At 36.9% G+C, this 17,877-nt stretch overlaps 1 protein-coding gene and 1 long non-coding RNA gene across 2 annotated transcripts in view; one reads left to right on the top strand and one right to left on the bottom strand.

Moving 5' to 3' along the window:
* Positions 1-15,696, top strand: part of DCAF17 (DDB1 and CUL4 associated factor 17) — a 37,315-nt gene extending 21,619 nt beyond the window's left edge. The window contains exons 10-14 of the mRNA XM_030852049.3: positions 3,352-3,461; positions 6,491-6,581; positions 7,549-7,632; positions 9,856-10,011; positions 10,797-15,696. Of these exons, the coding sequence (XP_030707909.1) occupies positions 3,352-3,461; positions 6,491-6,581; positions 7,549-7,632; positions 9,856-10,011; positions 10,797-10,964 (609 nt within the window). The 3' untranslated portion in view covers positions 10,965-15,696. The remainder of the gene's footprint in view (positions 1-3,351; positions 3,462-6,490; positions 6,582-7,548; positions 7,633-9,855; positions 10,012-10,796) is intronic.
* The window catches only part of LOC132597608 (uncharacterized), a 57,024-nt gene that overhangs the window by 6,233 nt on the left and 32,914 nt on the right, over positions 1-17,877 (bottom strand). Inside the window, exons 2-3 of the long non-coding RNA XR_009564606.1 lie at positions 14,878-14,943; positions 10-1,807 (exon numbers count right to left, since the gene is read on the bottom strand). This is a non-coding gene — a long non-coding RNA (uncharacterized lncRNA). The remainder of the gene's footprint in view (positions 1-9; positions 1,808-14,877; positions 14,944-17,877) is intronic.

The following is a 17,877-nucleotide window of genomic DNA, read 5'->3' as shown; positions in this document are numbered from 1 at the left end:
TGTCCTTACCATCTCCTTGATCCCATTTAAACATCTCTGAAGCTGCATAGTGGGAATCGTTGATGGAATGTATTCAGGCTGCCTCTGAAATTACTGGTGGAATGTGTAGTTGGTTCTGCTTCTTCATGGTTTGTTGCTCTTGGCTCTCTAGAGCAGAACCAGATAGAACTCCGTTGGTCACGGTATAAACACTGAAACACTTTGAGTTTTCAAGGATATTTTAAAGTTATATATGGCAGAATAGAAAGAAAGGGTATATGGCAAGACAAGACAAAAAATTACCCCTTGAGTTAATTTTTCTTTTTAAAAATGACTTAGGCATTGATTTATCATTTAATAAACATTATTGAGGGCCTACTGTGTGCCAGACTTGGCTGGGGACACATTCTCTTCCCACAAGTTGCTTACACTCTCAAAAGAAAGCAAATGTGTAGGGAAATAAGATGCAGTCCGTTAAGTACAGTGATTGAGATAAGTACAAGAGTGAGTGCACAGAGGAGGGGGGTTCTATCTTTGTTTTATATTGCTGATTTAGTTTAGTTTATTTCTGGAGCCTCTTGATACATCAAATGAACTTTTTATGAGGCAGACTCAGCTTATTCCACATGCTTCTTTTCCAGAATCTTTTTCCATCAGTCACTGTTGGACCCAGTGGCTTTGAGAGTCACAGGTCACCTTTCACCACACCGAAGACGTACACAGTCTTGGGTCCATTTATCTATTTCCTTTAGTGTCATGGCCACCAGGGAACATGGTGTATAGTGTGTTCTCGTTTTTTGTTTGTTTGTCTTTTTGCAGGAGCACTCTTCCCTTCCATTTTCTCATTAACCTATCACATGTGAGAGCTCTTGTTTGGCCCAGCCCAGTGACATCCTCTTTTACAAATGCGGACTGTTTCCCACAAGTCTGTGGTTTGATTATTCACCTCCCAGCAGTGGACATCCTTCAGCCACCAGGACCTGTCACATCTCTTTTTTGCTGAACTTTTCTATCTAGTCAAACCCTGCACAGTTCACATTCTAGACATTTAGTACATATTCTTCTTATATAAGAACTGATAATACATATTCTTTTATGTGTGTGTACAAAATGGCCTTCAACATCTACATCAAGCATGCCTGTCAAGTATTCTCCTTGTATGATTACTGATTATAACATTTAGTCAGATCTTATTTCAACATATTCATAAATAATTGCTAAATCCAGGGGAGTTTTCAGTCCTTTTGCTGGACAACTTTGTTGAGGTGATATTACCTTAATGATGCATATGTGCATTACCTCCCCACCTGTCAGTCAGAAAAATACATAACCCAAAAGCATACATGTAGGCAAACTGAAGAATTCAGAAAATGATTCATAGCTTTCTATTAAACTGAGCTTTAAACTAGCATTTGAGCAAATAATAAAAACTACAGAAGCTGATAATAATGCTGCCTAGTATTTAACACAGAGATAATGTTTCTTTTGCATGTTGTATTTAGATATTATAATAAAGAGAATAGTCTCCTAAAAAAAGAAAGATATGGGGTTTTTTTTTTGTGTGTGTATATATATATATATATATATATATATACACACACACACACACATACACACACAGCATAAAAAAGTTTTATATTGGGCTTCCCTGGTGGCGCAGTAGTTGAGAGTCTGCCTGCCAATGCAGGGGACACGGGTTCATGCCCCAGTCTGGGAAGATTCCACATGCCGCGGAGCGGCTAGGCCCGTGAACCATGGCCGCTGGGCCTGCGCGTCCGGACCCTGTGCTCCGCAACGGGAGAGGCCACAACAGTGAGAGGCCCACATACTGCAAAAAAAAAAAAAAAAAAAGTTTCATATTAAACAAAGGAGCATTTGGAGCTAATGCCAAAATGTACATTGTTTTAGTGGTTGCAACAAAGATGTTTAATTGTATTGATTTTCTTATATGTAAAATGCAGTAATACCACCATTTCTATTAGAAATCGTTAAGATACTTATAAAAATTCTTAAAAAATTAAAATGCATGTGCTAATTTGATACCTAAATGTGTTAAATTCCAGTTTTTAAAAAAGCATGGCATACAAAGCACTTGTGATGTAACCTCAGCCTACCTCTCCAGTCTCATGGCTGGACACTCTACTTCTCAATTTAATTTTATCTGCTACTCGTGTTTGTGCATATACATGCTAAATGGATCAACACTTCTGTGCTTTTGATTTTGCTGTCTCTTCTTTCTAGCCACTTTATTCTCATTTCAAGGCAGAGTTCAGGCTCCTGAAATTCTGCTTACTTGGGTTGGATGCTTGATAATATCCCGTGCATAGCTTGACCACTTTGTTTTCTACACCGCCTTATTCTATTTCTGTTTCTATCTCCCTTCTTGAATATGAGCTTCTTGATGACAAGGATTATGTTTAGTGCCTAGTGTGATACCTTAAACATTGTGTCTTGTCAGTATATGCTAATGGAATTAATAATTTTATATATCAGAAACTTTTATGAGTATCTAATAGGAAAGATGACATCATTTCATTTTACATTGGAAAAATTAAGTTAAGTGACTTGGATAAAGCCAGTGAAGTTAATATATCCATGCTGGTATTAGTCCCCAGTGCTCCTGTGTGTAAGGTAAAACATTTATTACATATGTGATCACATATGGAGGTATCTTTTTCTTTATTTTAATGTCTAAATATACTACTATGAAATCAATCTCTCTACTTACCTTAAGTGCTAAGCAGTATTAGACTGTTTCCTTAGCATTAGAGTTTAACATCTGACTTTTGCAAGGAGATTGTATGACCTGTTTGATTGCATGTTTATTTTTGTGCTATCTACTCTTCTGATTGACAGTTTGTTGAGGATAGGGAAGGGAGAAGGATGTTGTGGGGGACTGTATGTACATAATTATGGCAGAGTTAAATAATGGAAAATCCATGGACTTTGGAGTCTAATCTGCTGTTTAGTAGGTGCTGAATACTAAGCAAATGATTTATCCTCTTTGTGCATCAGTTTCCTCATCCATAAGATGGGGATAGCAATATATGCTTCAAGTATTGCTGAGATCAAAAGAAATAATGAGCATCTAATGCAGTGCCAGACATACATTAGGTGCTTGAGATATGGTAACTTATTATTTGTGAGCTATAATATATAGTGCGTGGTGTATCTATGAAATTTCTGAATTTAAATGTTCTGGATTTCTCAAGTTTGAGTGTCCTAATTCAGCCCTAATACACATCCCAGTTCAGCTGGTTAATGTTTTCTCTTCCTTTACTTTTGACTTACTGATCTATCACTGATGCTGGATTGGAAAAATTATTTTATTTTTCCTTAATTTTTATTTTCAATATTTTGTTCCAATTTCAGGCAAAAAACGGGGTCCAAGAAATGGAGTGTTGTTCTCTAGAATCTGACTGGATCTATTTCCATCCTGATGCTTCTGGTAGAATAATACATGTTGGCCCAAATCAGGTCAAGTGAGTATTTTCCTTAGTTACTTTGAAGTTAAAAGTAGCCTTTGGTAGTATTTATTGGCATCTTTATTTTTGCCAGCTAACTACTGAGCAAATTTTGGAAATAATTAACTTTTTGTAGGGTGCTTCCTCAGAGAATGGCATCTAGAAAACCTGACTTTATTCTTTCAACCTCATCATTACTGTTTGTAAATATTACATTTGAGTAAGTTCTTTGTTGGATGATAGATGACGTGTGAGGAAAAGATTACATATTGGTTCATCCTCATCAGGTCTTAATTCATTCTCCAGGATTAATGAGAGAGATGATTTATCTTTGTTCTAAAAGACAGCCTTACTGCTGGAGAAGCAGCAGGTTGTTTGAAGTAAATCTTGTTGTATTTAGTTTACCCACATCTTCCACACAGTTGACCTCTCCTTCCTTGAAACACTCTTCATTTGGCTTCCCTGACACCACAGTGCTCCTGAATATTTTCTTCCCTCTCTGATCTGTCTTTCTTAGTATCCATTCACGTTCTTTACCTTCTTTTTTTTTTTTTGCTGTACGCGGGCCTCTCACTGTTGTGGCCTCTCCCGTTGTGGAGCACAGGCTCCGGACGTGCAGGCTCAGCGGCCATGGCTCACGGGCCCAGCCACTCTGCGGCATGTGGGATCTTCCCGGACTGGGGCACGAACCCGCGTCCCCTGCATCGGCAGGCGGACTCTCAACCACTGCGCCACCAGGGAAGCCCACGTTCTTTATCTTCTACTCAGACTTTAAGTCCTCAGGACTTAGACCCTCTTTTCTCACTCTTTGTTCCCTTTCTGCTTGATTCTCCTGTTTATTCCCTTGGCTTTAAAGATCCTGTATACACCAAAACTCCAAAATTTCTCTTAGCACAAACCTCTCATCTAAGTTTATGTCATAAGTCTGGAATCATTCTTGACACTTTCTTACCTTCTTGTCTTTCATCAGTATACGTGTACTTAAACACTCACTTGCATTTTCTCTCTCTCTCTCTCTCTCTCACACACACACGCACCATATATCCCATCAATCCAGTTTATTTTGCTACTAAACATTTCTTAAATCTGCCTCTTTCTGCCCTTGGCCACTGTCACCACCTTGGTCAGATCATTGTCATCACTAGCCTAGACTATAATATTTGCCTTCTTACAGGACTCCCAAGGATCTACTTTTTACTCTTTAAGTCTGTTTTCTTCTCAGCAGCTAGAGTGATTTTTAGAAACATTAACAAACACAAAAACCTAACCAAGTGAATTCTGTTTTAACCTTTTTATGACCTCCTATTGCGCTTAAGATAAAGACCAACATACTTAGCTGGTCTAAAAGATTCTTCCCACTCAGTTTACTTCAGTCATGCTGTCTTTTCACAAAGCTAAGGACCTGTTCCCTCTATTTGAAGTCTGTTTCCCCTACCTGTTTTGCCTAATTTCTATTAATATTTTATGCCCCCTTAAATGTCCCTTTTTCAAAGAGTGCTTCCCTGGCACCTTTCATTACATTAGCTGCCCCATCATATTTTCACTCTACCCACTATATAATCTTCTGTAGCACCTACAGCAATTTAAATTAATTATTTGTATGATTATCTGTTTGAATATCTAGGTTGGGAATCATGAGCTCCATGATAGGGAAAGAGTCTATTTTGTTGACACCTGTAACCCTGGCACTGAGCATAGGTCTTAATACAGAGTAGGTGCTCAGTAAGTATTTGTTGAATAAGAGGAGTAGTGTCTGCATTCTTTATTTTGTATGCTTCATGATAATTCGTCTACTCTGAATCAGTTATAAGGAGGATGAAGGGACTTAATGAAAAAAGATTATGAACTTTTATAAAAAGTCATAAAAAGTATGGTCAGCTTTAATAAACCTTACTCTTTTTTTTTTTTTTGCGGTACGCGGGCCTCTCCTGTTGCGGAGCACAGGCTCCGGACGCACAGGCTCAGCGACCATGGCTCACGGGCCCAGCCACTCCGCGGCATGTAGGATCCTCCTGGATCGGGGCATGAACCCGTGTCCCCTGCATCGTCAGGCAGACTCTCAACCACTGCGCCATCAGGGAAGCCCAATAAACCTTACTCTTAATGTTTGTTACCACACATCTTTTATATTAGTTTGAGTTTAAGAAAATAAGGTCCACAAAGAGTGTGTGCCCTTTTGCTAGGTTTTAAAAGATAGGCACTCTTAAATATTGGCACTAATTAAGATAACTAATTAAGGAATTTAAAATGTAATCTGATTTCTTTGTCTCTGGCAAACTCTAAGGCCTCCAGCTCTCTCTGGCCACAGTGGCTGCTTCTCCCTGCTGTTCTCTTTGCCTGCATTTGAGACTTTAAGCTTTGAGGACATTGTGCTTTTGATGCTTGTTAATGCTGTGAACAGATTTGTGTAGGTGGTGAGAATATTCTTTTACTTTCACTTGCTTAATAAGCTCGATCCGTGAGGTCATTTGCACTCAGAAAACTCAAATCTTTAAATATAACCTTAAGAAAAAAGAAAAGAATTAAGTCATTTGCAGTTTTAAAATACTACTCTACTATGAAAACTCTCGGTTTAGAACTTAGTTGCCAATCCAGTCTATATTATATTTAACTCTGAGTGTTGTTCATTGATACCTCATTCTATCTTCAGAAATAAAAATGTAAATATCTACTATAATGCCATTGTTAAAGCTGAAATGTTGAAGACCTGCTGCAGGATGGTAGAGAGGAGGTTCTTTAGAGTAACTTTCATTAAGCCAGTTTGGAAGATAGTGTAAGCCTCAGCAAGCTGCTGCATTACCTACTTCAGTAGCACCTGTTGTCACATATCCTGTTTTTCTGTTTAACAGAATCTCTAAATTTGAAGAAATTTTTGGACACTTAAGTTATCAGACATTAATATTTTGGACTAATCAGGAGGAGAAGAGAACTAACTCAGTGTTGTTACCATAATTTTCATTTGTTAAGTTTCTTTTCATTAGTTCAACTTTGACATTTTGATGGTGTGTTAAGATCTTAGGTTCTTAGAATCCTTTTTACCTTTTCAGAGTTTTAAAGCTAAGTGAAGTAGAAAATAATAGTGCCCAGCATCAGATCTCTGAAGATTTTGTCATTTTGGCCAACAGGGAGAAGAACAAAGTAAGTCAGGAGTACTTTAAAATCCTTTGTATATCACTGTCTTTCTATATAAGAATATAATATGCAAATGTATTTCTCTTTTAGTGTGGCAGAAAAGAAAAGCACAGTTCTATAAAAGTCTGTTCATTTTGTCTACATGGGTAGCTAGTCTTAGCCCCATGTATAATATCTATGAGATTTGAAGAGAGCTGATTATATTGACTTTATCTTTTGCTTATTTCTGTTTCCTTTCTGGGTTTCTCTTTAAGTTTTTACTGATGAATTATCAACCTTTGGGTTTAATTAATTGTGCACACTTAGGGTAAGAAAGGTTAGATATAAACTTTAAAAAATTACACACCGGGCTTCCCTGGTGGCGCAGCGGTTGAGAGTCCGCCTGCTGATGCAGGGGACACGGGTTCGTGCCCCGGTCCGGGAGGGTCCCACATGCCGCGGAGCGGCTGGGCCCGTGAGCCATGGCCGCTGAGCCTGCGCGTCCGGAGCCTGTGCTCCGCAACGGGAGAGAGGCCACAACAGTGAGAGGCCCGCGTACCGCAAAAAAAAAAAAAAAAAAAAAAAAAAAAAAAAAAAAAAAAAAAAAAAATTACACACCATTCTTTGACTCCAAATGGTTCTTTGTCTTTAGCATATAAATTAAGAGCCTGAAGAAAATCATGCAGAGGGAAATTTCCAAAAGCAGATCGACTCTTTATTTGCTGTACTATACTAAGGCAAAAATCAGAAGGGCAGGTGAAGTAACAAATCTGTAACCTTTGTATTTCTAGTTTGGTATTTTATCCATTAAAAACTTTAATAAAGTATTTTTATTAATTGGAGGATCCAAAATCTGGTTCAGAATTTTCTCAGTTGAGGAAAGAATTGTGGATGTTAGAGAAGGGTTGGTTAGTTAACAAATTCGTTAATACAGTTTTGCCATTGACTACATAATAGGACTTGTCATATATTTTTATTTCTCTCCATATGATAGAATGAAAACTTACCCACTGTTACAGCTTCTGGACGGGTGGTAAAAAAAAGCTTTAACCTTCTGGATGATGACCCAGAACAAGAGGTATTACTTTAGCCAGAAATAATAAACTAAGCTTGTATGAACTTGCCCTGGGGTAGAGGTTGGGGAGCTCCATGCAACCTTAGTCTGTAGGATTGTGTGTGCTATTTGAACCGATGTGTCTCTGTCTCCTCTCTTTTAATATTGGAATTATTCTTAAGATTTTGTTTGCAGAAGATTTCATAGGACCGAAATAATTTGAAAACACTATTATTAGCTTATTGTTTTGTTGATATGCACACTTCATAGGGAAATCTCTTAATAGAAAATTATTGAGTTACATCTTGATGACTATGGCTTTTGCCTTGTTTTTCACTTACTAGACATAGATGTATTTGTTAATGTTCATGAGCCAGAGGAGGAGGGTGTAAGGGTGTGGTAAATCAGTTCAGCCTTTAGCCTCAACTTGACATTGCCAGTCACTAAGCTAATACATTTTTATCCTTTTCTTAAAAAAAAAAAAAAGCACTGGAATTACTTATGAAATCAACTCAAAGTGTTCATACTTCAAATATATAGCCTTTGCGTAAATACTGAATCCCTTTAGACTCTATAACTATATAGTTCATATGACCATTTCTAGGTAGAAATATTGAGTAGATCTCTAAGGATAGTTTTTTTTTTTTTTTTTTTTGGCAATACGCGGGCTTCTCACTGTTGTGGCTTCTCCCGTTGTGGAGCACAGGCTCCGGACGTGCAGACTCAGTGGCTATGGCTCACAGGCCTAGCCGCTCTGCAGCATGTGGGATCTTCCTGGACCGGGGCACAAACCCGTGTCCCCTGCATCGGCAGGTGGACTCTCAACCACTGCGCCACCAGGGAAGCCCTAAGGATAGTTTTTTTTGTTGTTTTTTTTTTAAGGATAGTTTTTGAAAATCTTTTAAAATAGGTTGGAGGTGGCACAGGAGGTGGCTACTCTCAAAAAAGAAAAAATATATATTCTTTTGAACCAAATATATATTTATTCTTTTGAACCATCGAGAACAAAGCAGAAAGCTTCCTACCCTGTAGGTAAAACTGTATTCAAAAAAAAAATACCAAAAAAAAACATGCCAAAGTTACCAAAAAGTGGCAAGAATACTTAAGAAGGGAGAAGGTAGTAGCAAAGAGAAAGATACTCTGCATTGTGAGATTAGAAAACAAAAACTTTTCACCTGTAAAGGAAAAGTTGAAAGGGGTTGTGACTAAAATCTATAAAATTACTGACACTCAGGCAAGAAGTCACCTTTTGAAGTTTGCCCAAGGTAAGATTACGGCAAAAAAGTAAATTAAAAGGAATCACTGGTAATAAATCTACGTAAATTTTTATGTCATAGGTGGTAAAGGCAGAAAATGTAAATGGGTTAAAAAGCAGTTTGACCAAATGTGAGTGAAGGTTTAGTATTTGGTGATTAAGAGAAACTTGCTGTGCCTGTCAAGATGTGCCATCCCTGGATGGGTTAGCATAGATCTGCTTCCCCATGAGACTGTTGGAGTCCCAGATTTTCGTCCTTGAGACAGAGTTCTGGGGTTAGATTTTTCTCTCTTAATGTCTTTGCCATCATTAATCATTTCTAACTAACGTCTCTTATCCCAGTCCTGTTCTGTGGGTTGGATTTCTGTTCCTAATATTCTCCCTCAAGTATAAGCAGCCATTTTTGCTTGCAGGATCTTAATTCCCCAACCAGGGATGGAAAGCTTGTAGTCCTAACCACTGGAACACCAGGGAATTCCCTAAGAAAGGGTTTTTTTTTAAAAAGGATGGCAAATAGGGTCATAAATAGTATATGATGGGCTATCAGTTCTTTTTGAAATGACTTGTGTTTTTCTGGTATGAGAACCTTCCGAGCACAGTGGGAAGTCTTCAAGTTTCAGAACTGAGTTTTATATATTTAGTCCTATCTGGAAACCAGTGAACACACCTATCAGTGTCAGCAGTTGAATACCTCTTTCAAATTTGGAGACACTCTGGCTTGCTGTCATAATAGAGGATTTCAGTTATACTTTGGCTGAGATCTACATAGACTTGGTTGTGTTCATCAAAATCTGTAGGATACTTCTTGAGTCCTAAAAATCTTGAGACTGATATTTTACTAGGCAGATAAGTGGAAACACATTTCTATCTATGCTCCCACCCATTCATTTTTCTTTCTACATATTTTTATAAATAGTAGTTAAGCCACAAATGTAGAAATAATCCTAACTGGATTTTGCCCCTCTTTTCTTTTGCCTTATCTATTCCCCAAGACTTTCAAAATTGTGGACTATGAAGATGAGTTAGATTTGCTTTCTGTGGTAGCTGTTACTCAAATAGATGCTGAAGGAAAAGCTCACCTGGATTTCCACTGTAATGAATATGGAACTTTACTTAAAAGCATTCCACTCGTGGAGTCATGGGATGTGGTGAGTAGAGTCCATGGAATACAAAGTTGTAAGAGTTTCCTTTATAGGTGACATTTATTGGAACAGATGTTACTGTGTTCACGTCAGTCCAAGTTCACCTATACCAGTGACCACATGGAAGAGGTTATCATCCTACATGCAGGACAAAATGAGTACTTCTTTAGACTTTCTCCTCTAGGGATGAGAATTTCTCCTTACCAATGGCTTTAAAGATAAAGTTTTATGCTTTTTTCATGAGACATGCTGTCTATTTCCTTACCATAGTCTAGTTTTCTCCTATTTTATAAGTTTGGTAATGTTTTAAAAAATAAAAATATACTGTATCAAATCCCCACAGTTATTTAATAGAGACAAATCTAAGCGTGTAGGGTTTTCAAGCACTCTTAGAAGCGTTTGTCTGCTCTTCTAAGTATTATAGAATATAAAAGTTATAAAGAACAGTAGATGTTACTTTACCCAATCATTGTTTTATCAATGGAGAACCTGAAAGATTTAGCAACTTGCCCACGGTCACAAGTGAAATAGTGGCAATGTTGGCAATAGAATCTGGGTGTTCAGACTCCTAAGTCCAGGGTTCTTTTCATTCTCAACATTTTGTGTAATGCTTTTCTCATAAGTCGTCTGCATATCCACAAATAATGAAAAATAAACTATTTCTGGCAGCTGTTTTGCCTCCAAGTATATATTTGAACATCCCTAGCATAGACGCTGTGACATTTTAATGACTCAGCAGTGAATATGATTATGTGAAGAGGAGATTCCATTTGCCTTTGTTTTCGTTACAGACATATAGCCACGAAGTTTACTTTGACAGAGACTTGGTACTACACATAGAACAGAAACCCAGCAGGGTCTTCAGCTGCTATGTTTACCAGATGGTATGTGACCCTGGGGAAGAAGAAGAAACCACAAACAGAAGTTGTAAAAAAGATTGCAATAATTTTAAATTTTGAGATGTAACTTCTGAGACTTCTAGCCAAACACCCCAGCAGCCATGTCCAGTCCTCCTTTTTATTATCTGCATAGCATATTCTCCAGTATTTTCCAGAGAAGGTCTTGTGTTGACTTCAGATGACTGTGACTTCTTTCTTAAACTCTTGCCATACAAGGTGGTGAGTACTTCATTTTATGTAGAGATTTTTTACAATGACATCCCAAGAAGTCTAACATTTTGCAGTTTTTAGGCGGGTGGTGATGCAAATATAAAACACTGAAGAGCAGAGAAAGAGGTTAATTCTAATTATTGGGAGAGGGTCATCGATGAGTAGGTGTTTAACGTGGTTGTTAAAGGATGGCCTGGGATTTTGATTAGTAAAACTAAGGGTGAGAGATAAAAAGAAAGATACAAAAGATACAGAAAGAAATCAAGAAATCCTGTATCCTCTCACCCAAACTTTGTTTAAGGATGGAAAATGAGATCTATAATATGAAAGAATACTTTGAGCCAAAAATGTATCATCACAGTTTAAAAAAAATGTATATGTATATATGTTTTGTGTTTGTATATAGTATCAGGAATTGGCTGTAGTTCCCCAATATCTTTTCTTCCATGGTTTTATTCTCTTGGTTTGATGTTCCCATTGGTTTTTTGTGTTTCTATTAGGCTAATGTAAAAGATTTCAAGCAAACTGTAAGTGAAATTTTTTTTCTCATATGTAGGCTGTTTAGCTGTTAATACATCTAAGAATGTTGTATTCATTTCACTCTTCTATTTATTTGGTGAGTCTTCCAGTTCTGCTTAGGCAATATTTTCATACCTAGGCAATAAGATAAAGGTATCCTGGGTTGTACCAGCTCTGCTCCCTGTAGAAGAGTAGATAAAGTCCCAGGAGTTCTTACTAGCTTGGAAACTGACTGGCAACTAGAAAAAGGTTTTGGCTCTATCTTAGCTGTGAGATGAGTATTTTTTCTTCTTTGTTAGAACTGATCAAAATATGATCCTTGAACTCAGATAATCATTCTTCAGAATGTTAAATAAAAGCAACCCAAGTAAAGGGAGGAAAATGTTTCTTTGTGGTTCCTGTTTGAAAAATCCAGTTGCTTGCAATACATATGTTTAGCACATTTCTCTGATTCAGGCTCAAAAGAATAGTAAAAATAGAAGAGGAGACAGCAGTAAAAATCATTGCTGATTCAAATTTAAAATTAAAATATGGGATATTAGCTTGGATGATTTACATCAAAATCCTCCAGTTTTTCCTTCAGTTTTGGCCTTATGCCATGTTAAGAACAATGTGAATTCTGCCCTGTTCTGCCCTTGAAGTTTGCAGATAAATTTCAGGCTAATTATGATCAACAGGGCTGGTGAGAGAAAGGCGTTAGCTATTCCAAAAGTCTAGAAATTAGTAGCAGAGTCCATAAATTAAAAAAAAATAAAGCCTAACACTGTCTTTTGTGCAATAGAAAAGAAGATTGCTAACATTTTAGAATAAGGGAAAATATTTATATGTTGGCTAAAAATAAATCTTTCTGAATCTGCACTTATGTATAATAACCACTTGGGAAAGTAAAAGTGATTGATTACCTCATGAGCAAGATGATAAAACTATCTTCATATATTAAATTCTAATACTTTTATATCTACAAGTTGAAAAATCCATTCTCGTTTTATGCATATTTAATAGTACTATTTAATATAATATTTGAAGTCAGAGTATTTTGGAGACATGATTGTGATTACAAAGCACAGTTATGAATAGCTGAATAGTTATGATGTGCTAGATATTGCCCCAGACTTCCAACTAGACATGAGCTATATCTAAATAGTCCTGCCCAGTGAATTTATACCTTGAAACAGGTTCGATAAGAGGAAATAGATAAATATCAGAGAAAAGAAAAGAAACCAGTATGGTGGGTTTCAAAGCAAATGCAGTGCTATGTAAAGGCAGAAAGCCTGCTCTCCATTTCCAAAAGTGTTTCAGAAAAGCATGTCTTAAGACTTCAATTCTGTCAGATTTTTTTTTAAAAAGCAGGCTTGTTGAGTTTACCTTTCTCTAAGTCATTGCCTTCTTTTTATGAAGGAACTCATCTGTTCAGAAAGGCATCTGAGAACTATCTGAGATTCTTGGCTGCTTTTTTGGTGGGGGCAGGGTTGGGTGGAATACTTCCAGTCAAGACAGGAACTGAGCACTAAGAAACGCCTATTGTCTCACTGCTGCCCAAATCAAACTAGACCTGGATCCACATGCCATGTGGGCCAGGCAGGAAATGCACCTAGTGTGAAAGACAATAGGGAGTTGTGGACAGTGTAACATAGGAGAGCTATGCCCCAACTAAAGGGACAAGCTGCTACTGCTTAGTTAATTAAGCTGCTACTGCTTAGTTTCAGCCAGTTGTAACACCATGTGGGAATGTGGACTGCATGATTGTTAACAAGAAGGTTAATAAAAAGGGTGCCAAAAGATAAAGAAGATAGCAAAGAATGTGGTAAATGCACAGGTAACAGACATAGCAGGAAACAATAGAGCATGATTCCCCCAAAATTATTGGCTTCCCAGCTCCCTACAGTGGCAGCAGCTGCTCATTCCGCGGCCTGCCAGACATGAGACTGCTGTTCTCCTGAGGGCAGAGGGAAGTGGTAGTTAATATCCTCCTGCCCCTCCTTAACCCTCCTCTCTATCTGACTATTTTAGAGGCTTCAACTATGTGCCAGCCTACTTAACAGGTGCTAGGGGCAGGCATAAAACAATATGGGTGACATTTCTGAATGTTTAATGCAAGATTGGGTGAAACAGGGTAGCTTCTTTTAGATGGTCCAGATATTAAGCTGATGAGAGGTATATTTCTGCATTTCTCTCTTTGATCTAAGGGTCTGAATTCTCACAGTATCAGTGCAGCAAGATTATTGTTCTTTGACTTTCTAAAACATTTCTCGCAACTCAGAGAGAAAACAAAACAAATCCTATTGTAGTTGCTATTTGAACTACCTTGTGAGGAGATGATACTGTTCTATTTAAATAAACTAAGGTTTTGTTCCACATTTTTCCATCAATTGAATGTTTTGTTTCTTGTACACACTTTTTTCTTAATGATAGCATATTTATTGAGTGCTTTCTATCTGCCAATCTATCTGTGATACATGTAAAATGAATTGTCTCACTTAACATTCAAAATAACCGTATGAGGTATGAACTACCATTTTTCTTCCTCATTTGTAAAATGAGGAAAGTGAGGCTTACAGAAGTTAATTTGCCCAAGGGCCTACAACTAATAAGTGCAGAGATGGGAAACACATTCAGATTTGTTTGACACAAACTTATGCCAGATTTCCTCTAAAGCTCTCAAAAGGCAAAGGATGTTATTTTATCCCATATGTAGCATATTAACAATGATAACATTGGGTATATACGAAAATGCTTAAAAGTCTTTTTAAAAAATGATTAGATATCCGAATTTTGGACAAATTTTGGATGAGACACAATTGGCCTATTCATGTATATAACTTGACATAAAAGATGGCTCTTGGGCTTCCCTGGTGGCGCAGTGGTTGAGAGTCCGCCTGCCAGTGCAGGGGACACGGGTTTGTGCCCCTGTCCGGGAGGATCCCACGTGCCGCGGAGTGGCTGGGCCCGTGGGCCATGGCCGCTGAGCCTGCGCGTCCAGAGCCTGTTCTCCGCGGCGGGAGAGGCCACAGCAGTGAGAGGCCCGCGTACCGCAAAAAAAAAAAAAAAAAAAAAAAAGATGGCTCTTCATGCAATGGCTGAAAAAAGTCAGTTTTTAAAAAGATACAAAAAAATGGTACTCTGATCTTGTTTGTGGTGATAATAAACACCAGTATTAGTAATTACTCTTAATGTAACTTGATTTTCTTTTCAATAATTAATATGTTTTCTTACCTTTCTTACAATGTTTACATGTATGACTTACCTTTTAGAATCCCAGGGATTATGCAGGGCTAATTTCCGGTCCCTGTGTTTCTATAGAGTCTCTATCCTATAGAAAGAATAATTTATTTCAGGCCAAGGATAGATAATAGAAAGATAAGACCAACTGGCTTTTCCTAATCGTTTTATTATAAAAATTTTCAAACATACAGCAGAATTGAGAGAATTTTACAGTAAATACCCAAATACCAACCACATGGATTCTACATTTTATTCTACATGTTTTATTACTTATCCATCCATGTTATTTTTATGATGCTTTTCAAAATAAATTGCAGACATCAGTATATATCCTCCTGATACTTCAAAAGGCATATCATTAAGTAGGGTTTAGTATGGTTTCATTTTTAAGGTACATTCACATGCAGTGTAATGCACAAATGTTAAGTATAAATTTGCTAATTTTTCCCAAATCCATACACCTGTGTAACCCAAACCCTTTTCAAAATTTAGAACATTGCAATTATGCCAGAAAGTTTCCTCATGCCCCTTCCCAGTCATTCCCTACCCCAACTCTCAGATGTAACTACTGTTCTGATTATTTTGCCTCACAGATTAAATTTTTCTATTCTAAAACTTCATATAAATGAAATCATGCAAAGCATAATGCCTCTTTCACTCAGCATGTTATTGAGATTAATTCATGTTGCCTGTATCAGTGGTTCATTCCTTTTTATTGCTGAATATTCTCGTATGAATATGTCAGTTTGTTTTTTTCCATTTTCCTGTTGATGGACACATGGGCTGTTTCCACTTTTCTTTCTTTTTTTTTTTGCTGTTATAAATAAAGCTGCTATGAACATTCTTATACAATTTTTTTTATGAACACATGTCTTTATTCCTCTTGAGTAAACATCTAAGGGTGGAATCATTGGGTCCTAAGGTAGGTGTATGTTTAGTTTCATAAAAAACTGCCAGACCTTTCTTCCAAAGGATTGTACCATTTTACGTTCCTTCAACAATGGGGACTTACCGTTACTCCACATTTTCTCCAACATTTGTGTTTGTCTTTTTTATCTTAGTATTTTTGGTGGGTGTGTAATCATTTCCAGTTGATACTTAGATTGTTTCTATAATACTTGTGCCTAGAGTAGCCCTCTTGTCAGATCTATCCCTTCATCTTTTTTAACACCACCCCCTACAAGGAACGGCTGAAAACATTCTTTGTGATAATAGTTAAGGTAACCTAAAACTCAGGTTGAGTTATTCTTTCTCAAACATGGAATACATTGCTCACCAGTTACTTTTGCCTTAATGGAGACCAACCTAGGAAAAACCTAGGTTGCTAAAGGGACATGTCAGACTGTTTCCACATGACTGCTGGAGCTGGACAGGATGGCACCAAAACATTGTAATAAAACAGAATATGACCTTTTCCTATAATAATTATGAGTTCATGTTATTTCTAAACCAGGTGAATTTTTGATGCTAATAGGAAAGCATATTAAACAACCTTTATGCTTTCCCCAGTAACTATATTAGATCTCTGTGTGGTTTTAATTTATATTTCCTTATTAACTAATGATAGTAAGCACATTATGTGTGTGTTTGCCATGTGTAAATTTTTAGTTTTCTTAACAAATTTATTGAGGTATAATATACATACAGTAAACTATGTATATTTAAATAATACAATTTGATCGTTTTGACATGTATGCATCCATGAAACCGTTGCCACAATCAAGATAGTGAATACATCCATAACCCCAAGAAGTTTCCTCTTGCTCCTTTGTAATCCCTCCCTCCTGCCTCTCTGTTCCCCTCCCCCTTCCCAAGGCAACCACTAATCTGTTACTGTCACTTTAGATTAGTTTGAATTTTCTAGAATTTTATATACATGAAGTCACATAGTAAGTACTTTTTTTTCTGGCTTCTTTCACTCAGTTTTGTTACTTTGAGATCCATCTGCATTGCATGTATCAATAGTTCATTTCTTTTTATTGATGAGTAGCACTCTATTATATGTGTATAATCACAATTTGTTAATACATTTACCTGTTAATGTACATTTGGGTTATTTTCCTTTTTTGGCTACTACAACCAAAGTTACTATGAACAGTTGCATACAAATTTTTATGGACAGACATATACATTATTTCTGTTTGGCAAATACCAAGGAGGGAATGACTGAGTCATAGGTTTAGGTATATGCTTAACTTTTTAAGAAGCTTCCAAACTGTTTTTCCAAAATGGCCAAACAAAATTAATCTGCATGATGTGATACTCTATATAGAGAACCCTAAAAACTCCACATAAAAACTAGTAGAACTAATAAATGAATTCAGGAAGGTAGCAGGATACATGATTAATATACAGAAATCTGTTGCATTTCTTTGTACTAACAATGAAATATCAGAAAGAGAAAGTTTAAAAAAAAATCCTGTTTAAAATTACATCAAAAAAATACTTAGGAATAAACTTAACCAAGGAGGTGAAAGACTTATACACTGAAAACTACAAAACATTGATAAAAGAAATTTAAGATGATTCAAAGAAATGGAAGGATATCCCATGCTCTTTGATTGGGAGAATTAATATTGTTAAAATGGCCATACTACCCAAAGCACTCTACAGATTTAATGTGATCCCTATCAAAATACCCAGGACATGTTTCACATAGAACCAATAATCGTAAAATTTATGTGGAAACAAGGAAGACCCAGAATTGCCAAAGCAATCCTGAGCAAAAAGAACAAAGCTGGAGGCATAGTTCTCCCAGACTTCAGACTATACTACAAAGCTACAGTAATCAAAACAGCATGGTATTGGCACAAAAACACACATGGGTCAATGGAACAGAATAAGAGCCCAGAAATAAACTCACACACCTATGGCCAATTAATCTACAACAAAGGAGGCAAGAATATACAATGGAGAGAAAACAGTCTCTTTAGCAAGTGGTGTTGGGAAAGCTGGGCAGCTACACATAAATCAGTGAAATTAGAAAACTCCCTCACACCATATACAAAAATAAAATGGTTTT

The sequence above is a fragment of the Globicephala melas genome, chromosome 7, assembly GCF_963455315.2.
Source record: "Globicephala melas chromosome 7, mGloMel1.2, whole genome shotgun sequence".
Classification (NCBI taxonomy): Eukaryota; Metazoa; Chordata; class Mammalia; order Artiodactyla; family Delphinidae; genus Globicephala; species Globicephala melas.
This window is presented reverse-complemented; position numbering and strand designations above follow the sequence as displayed.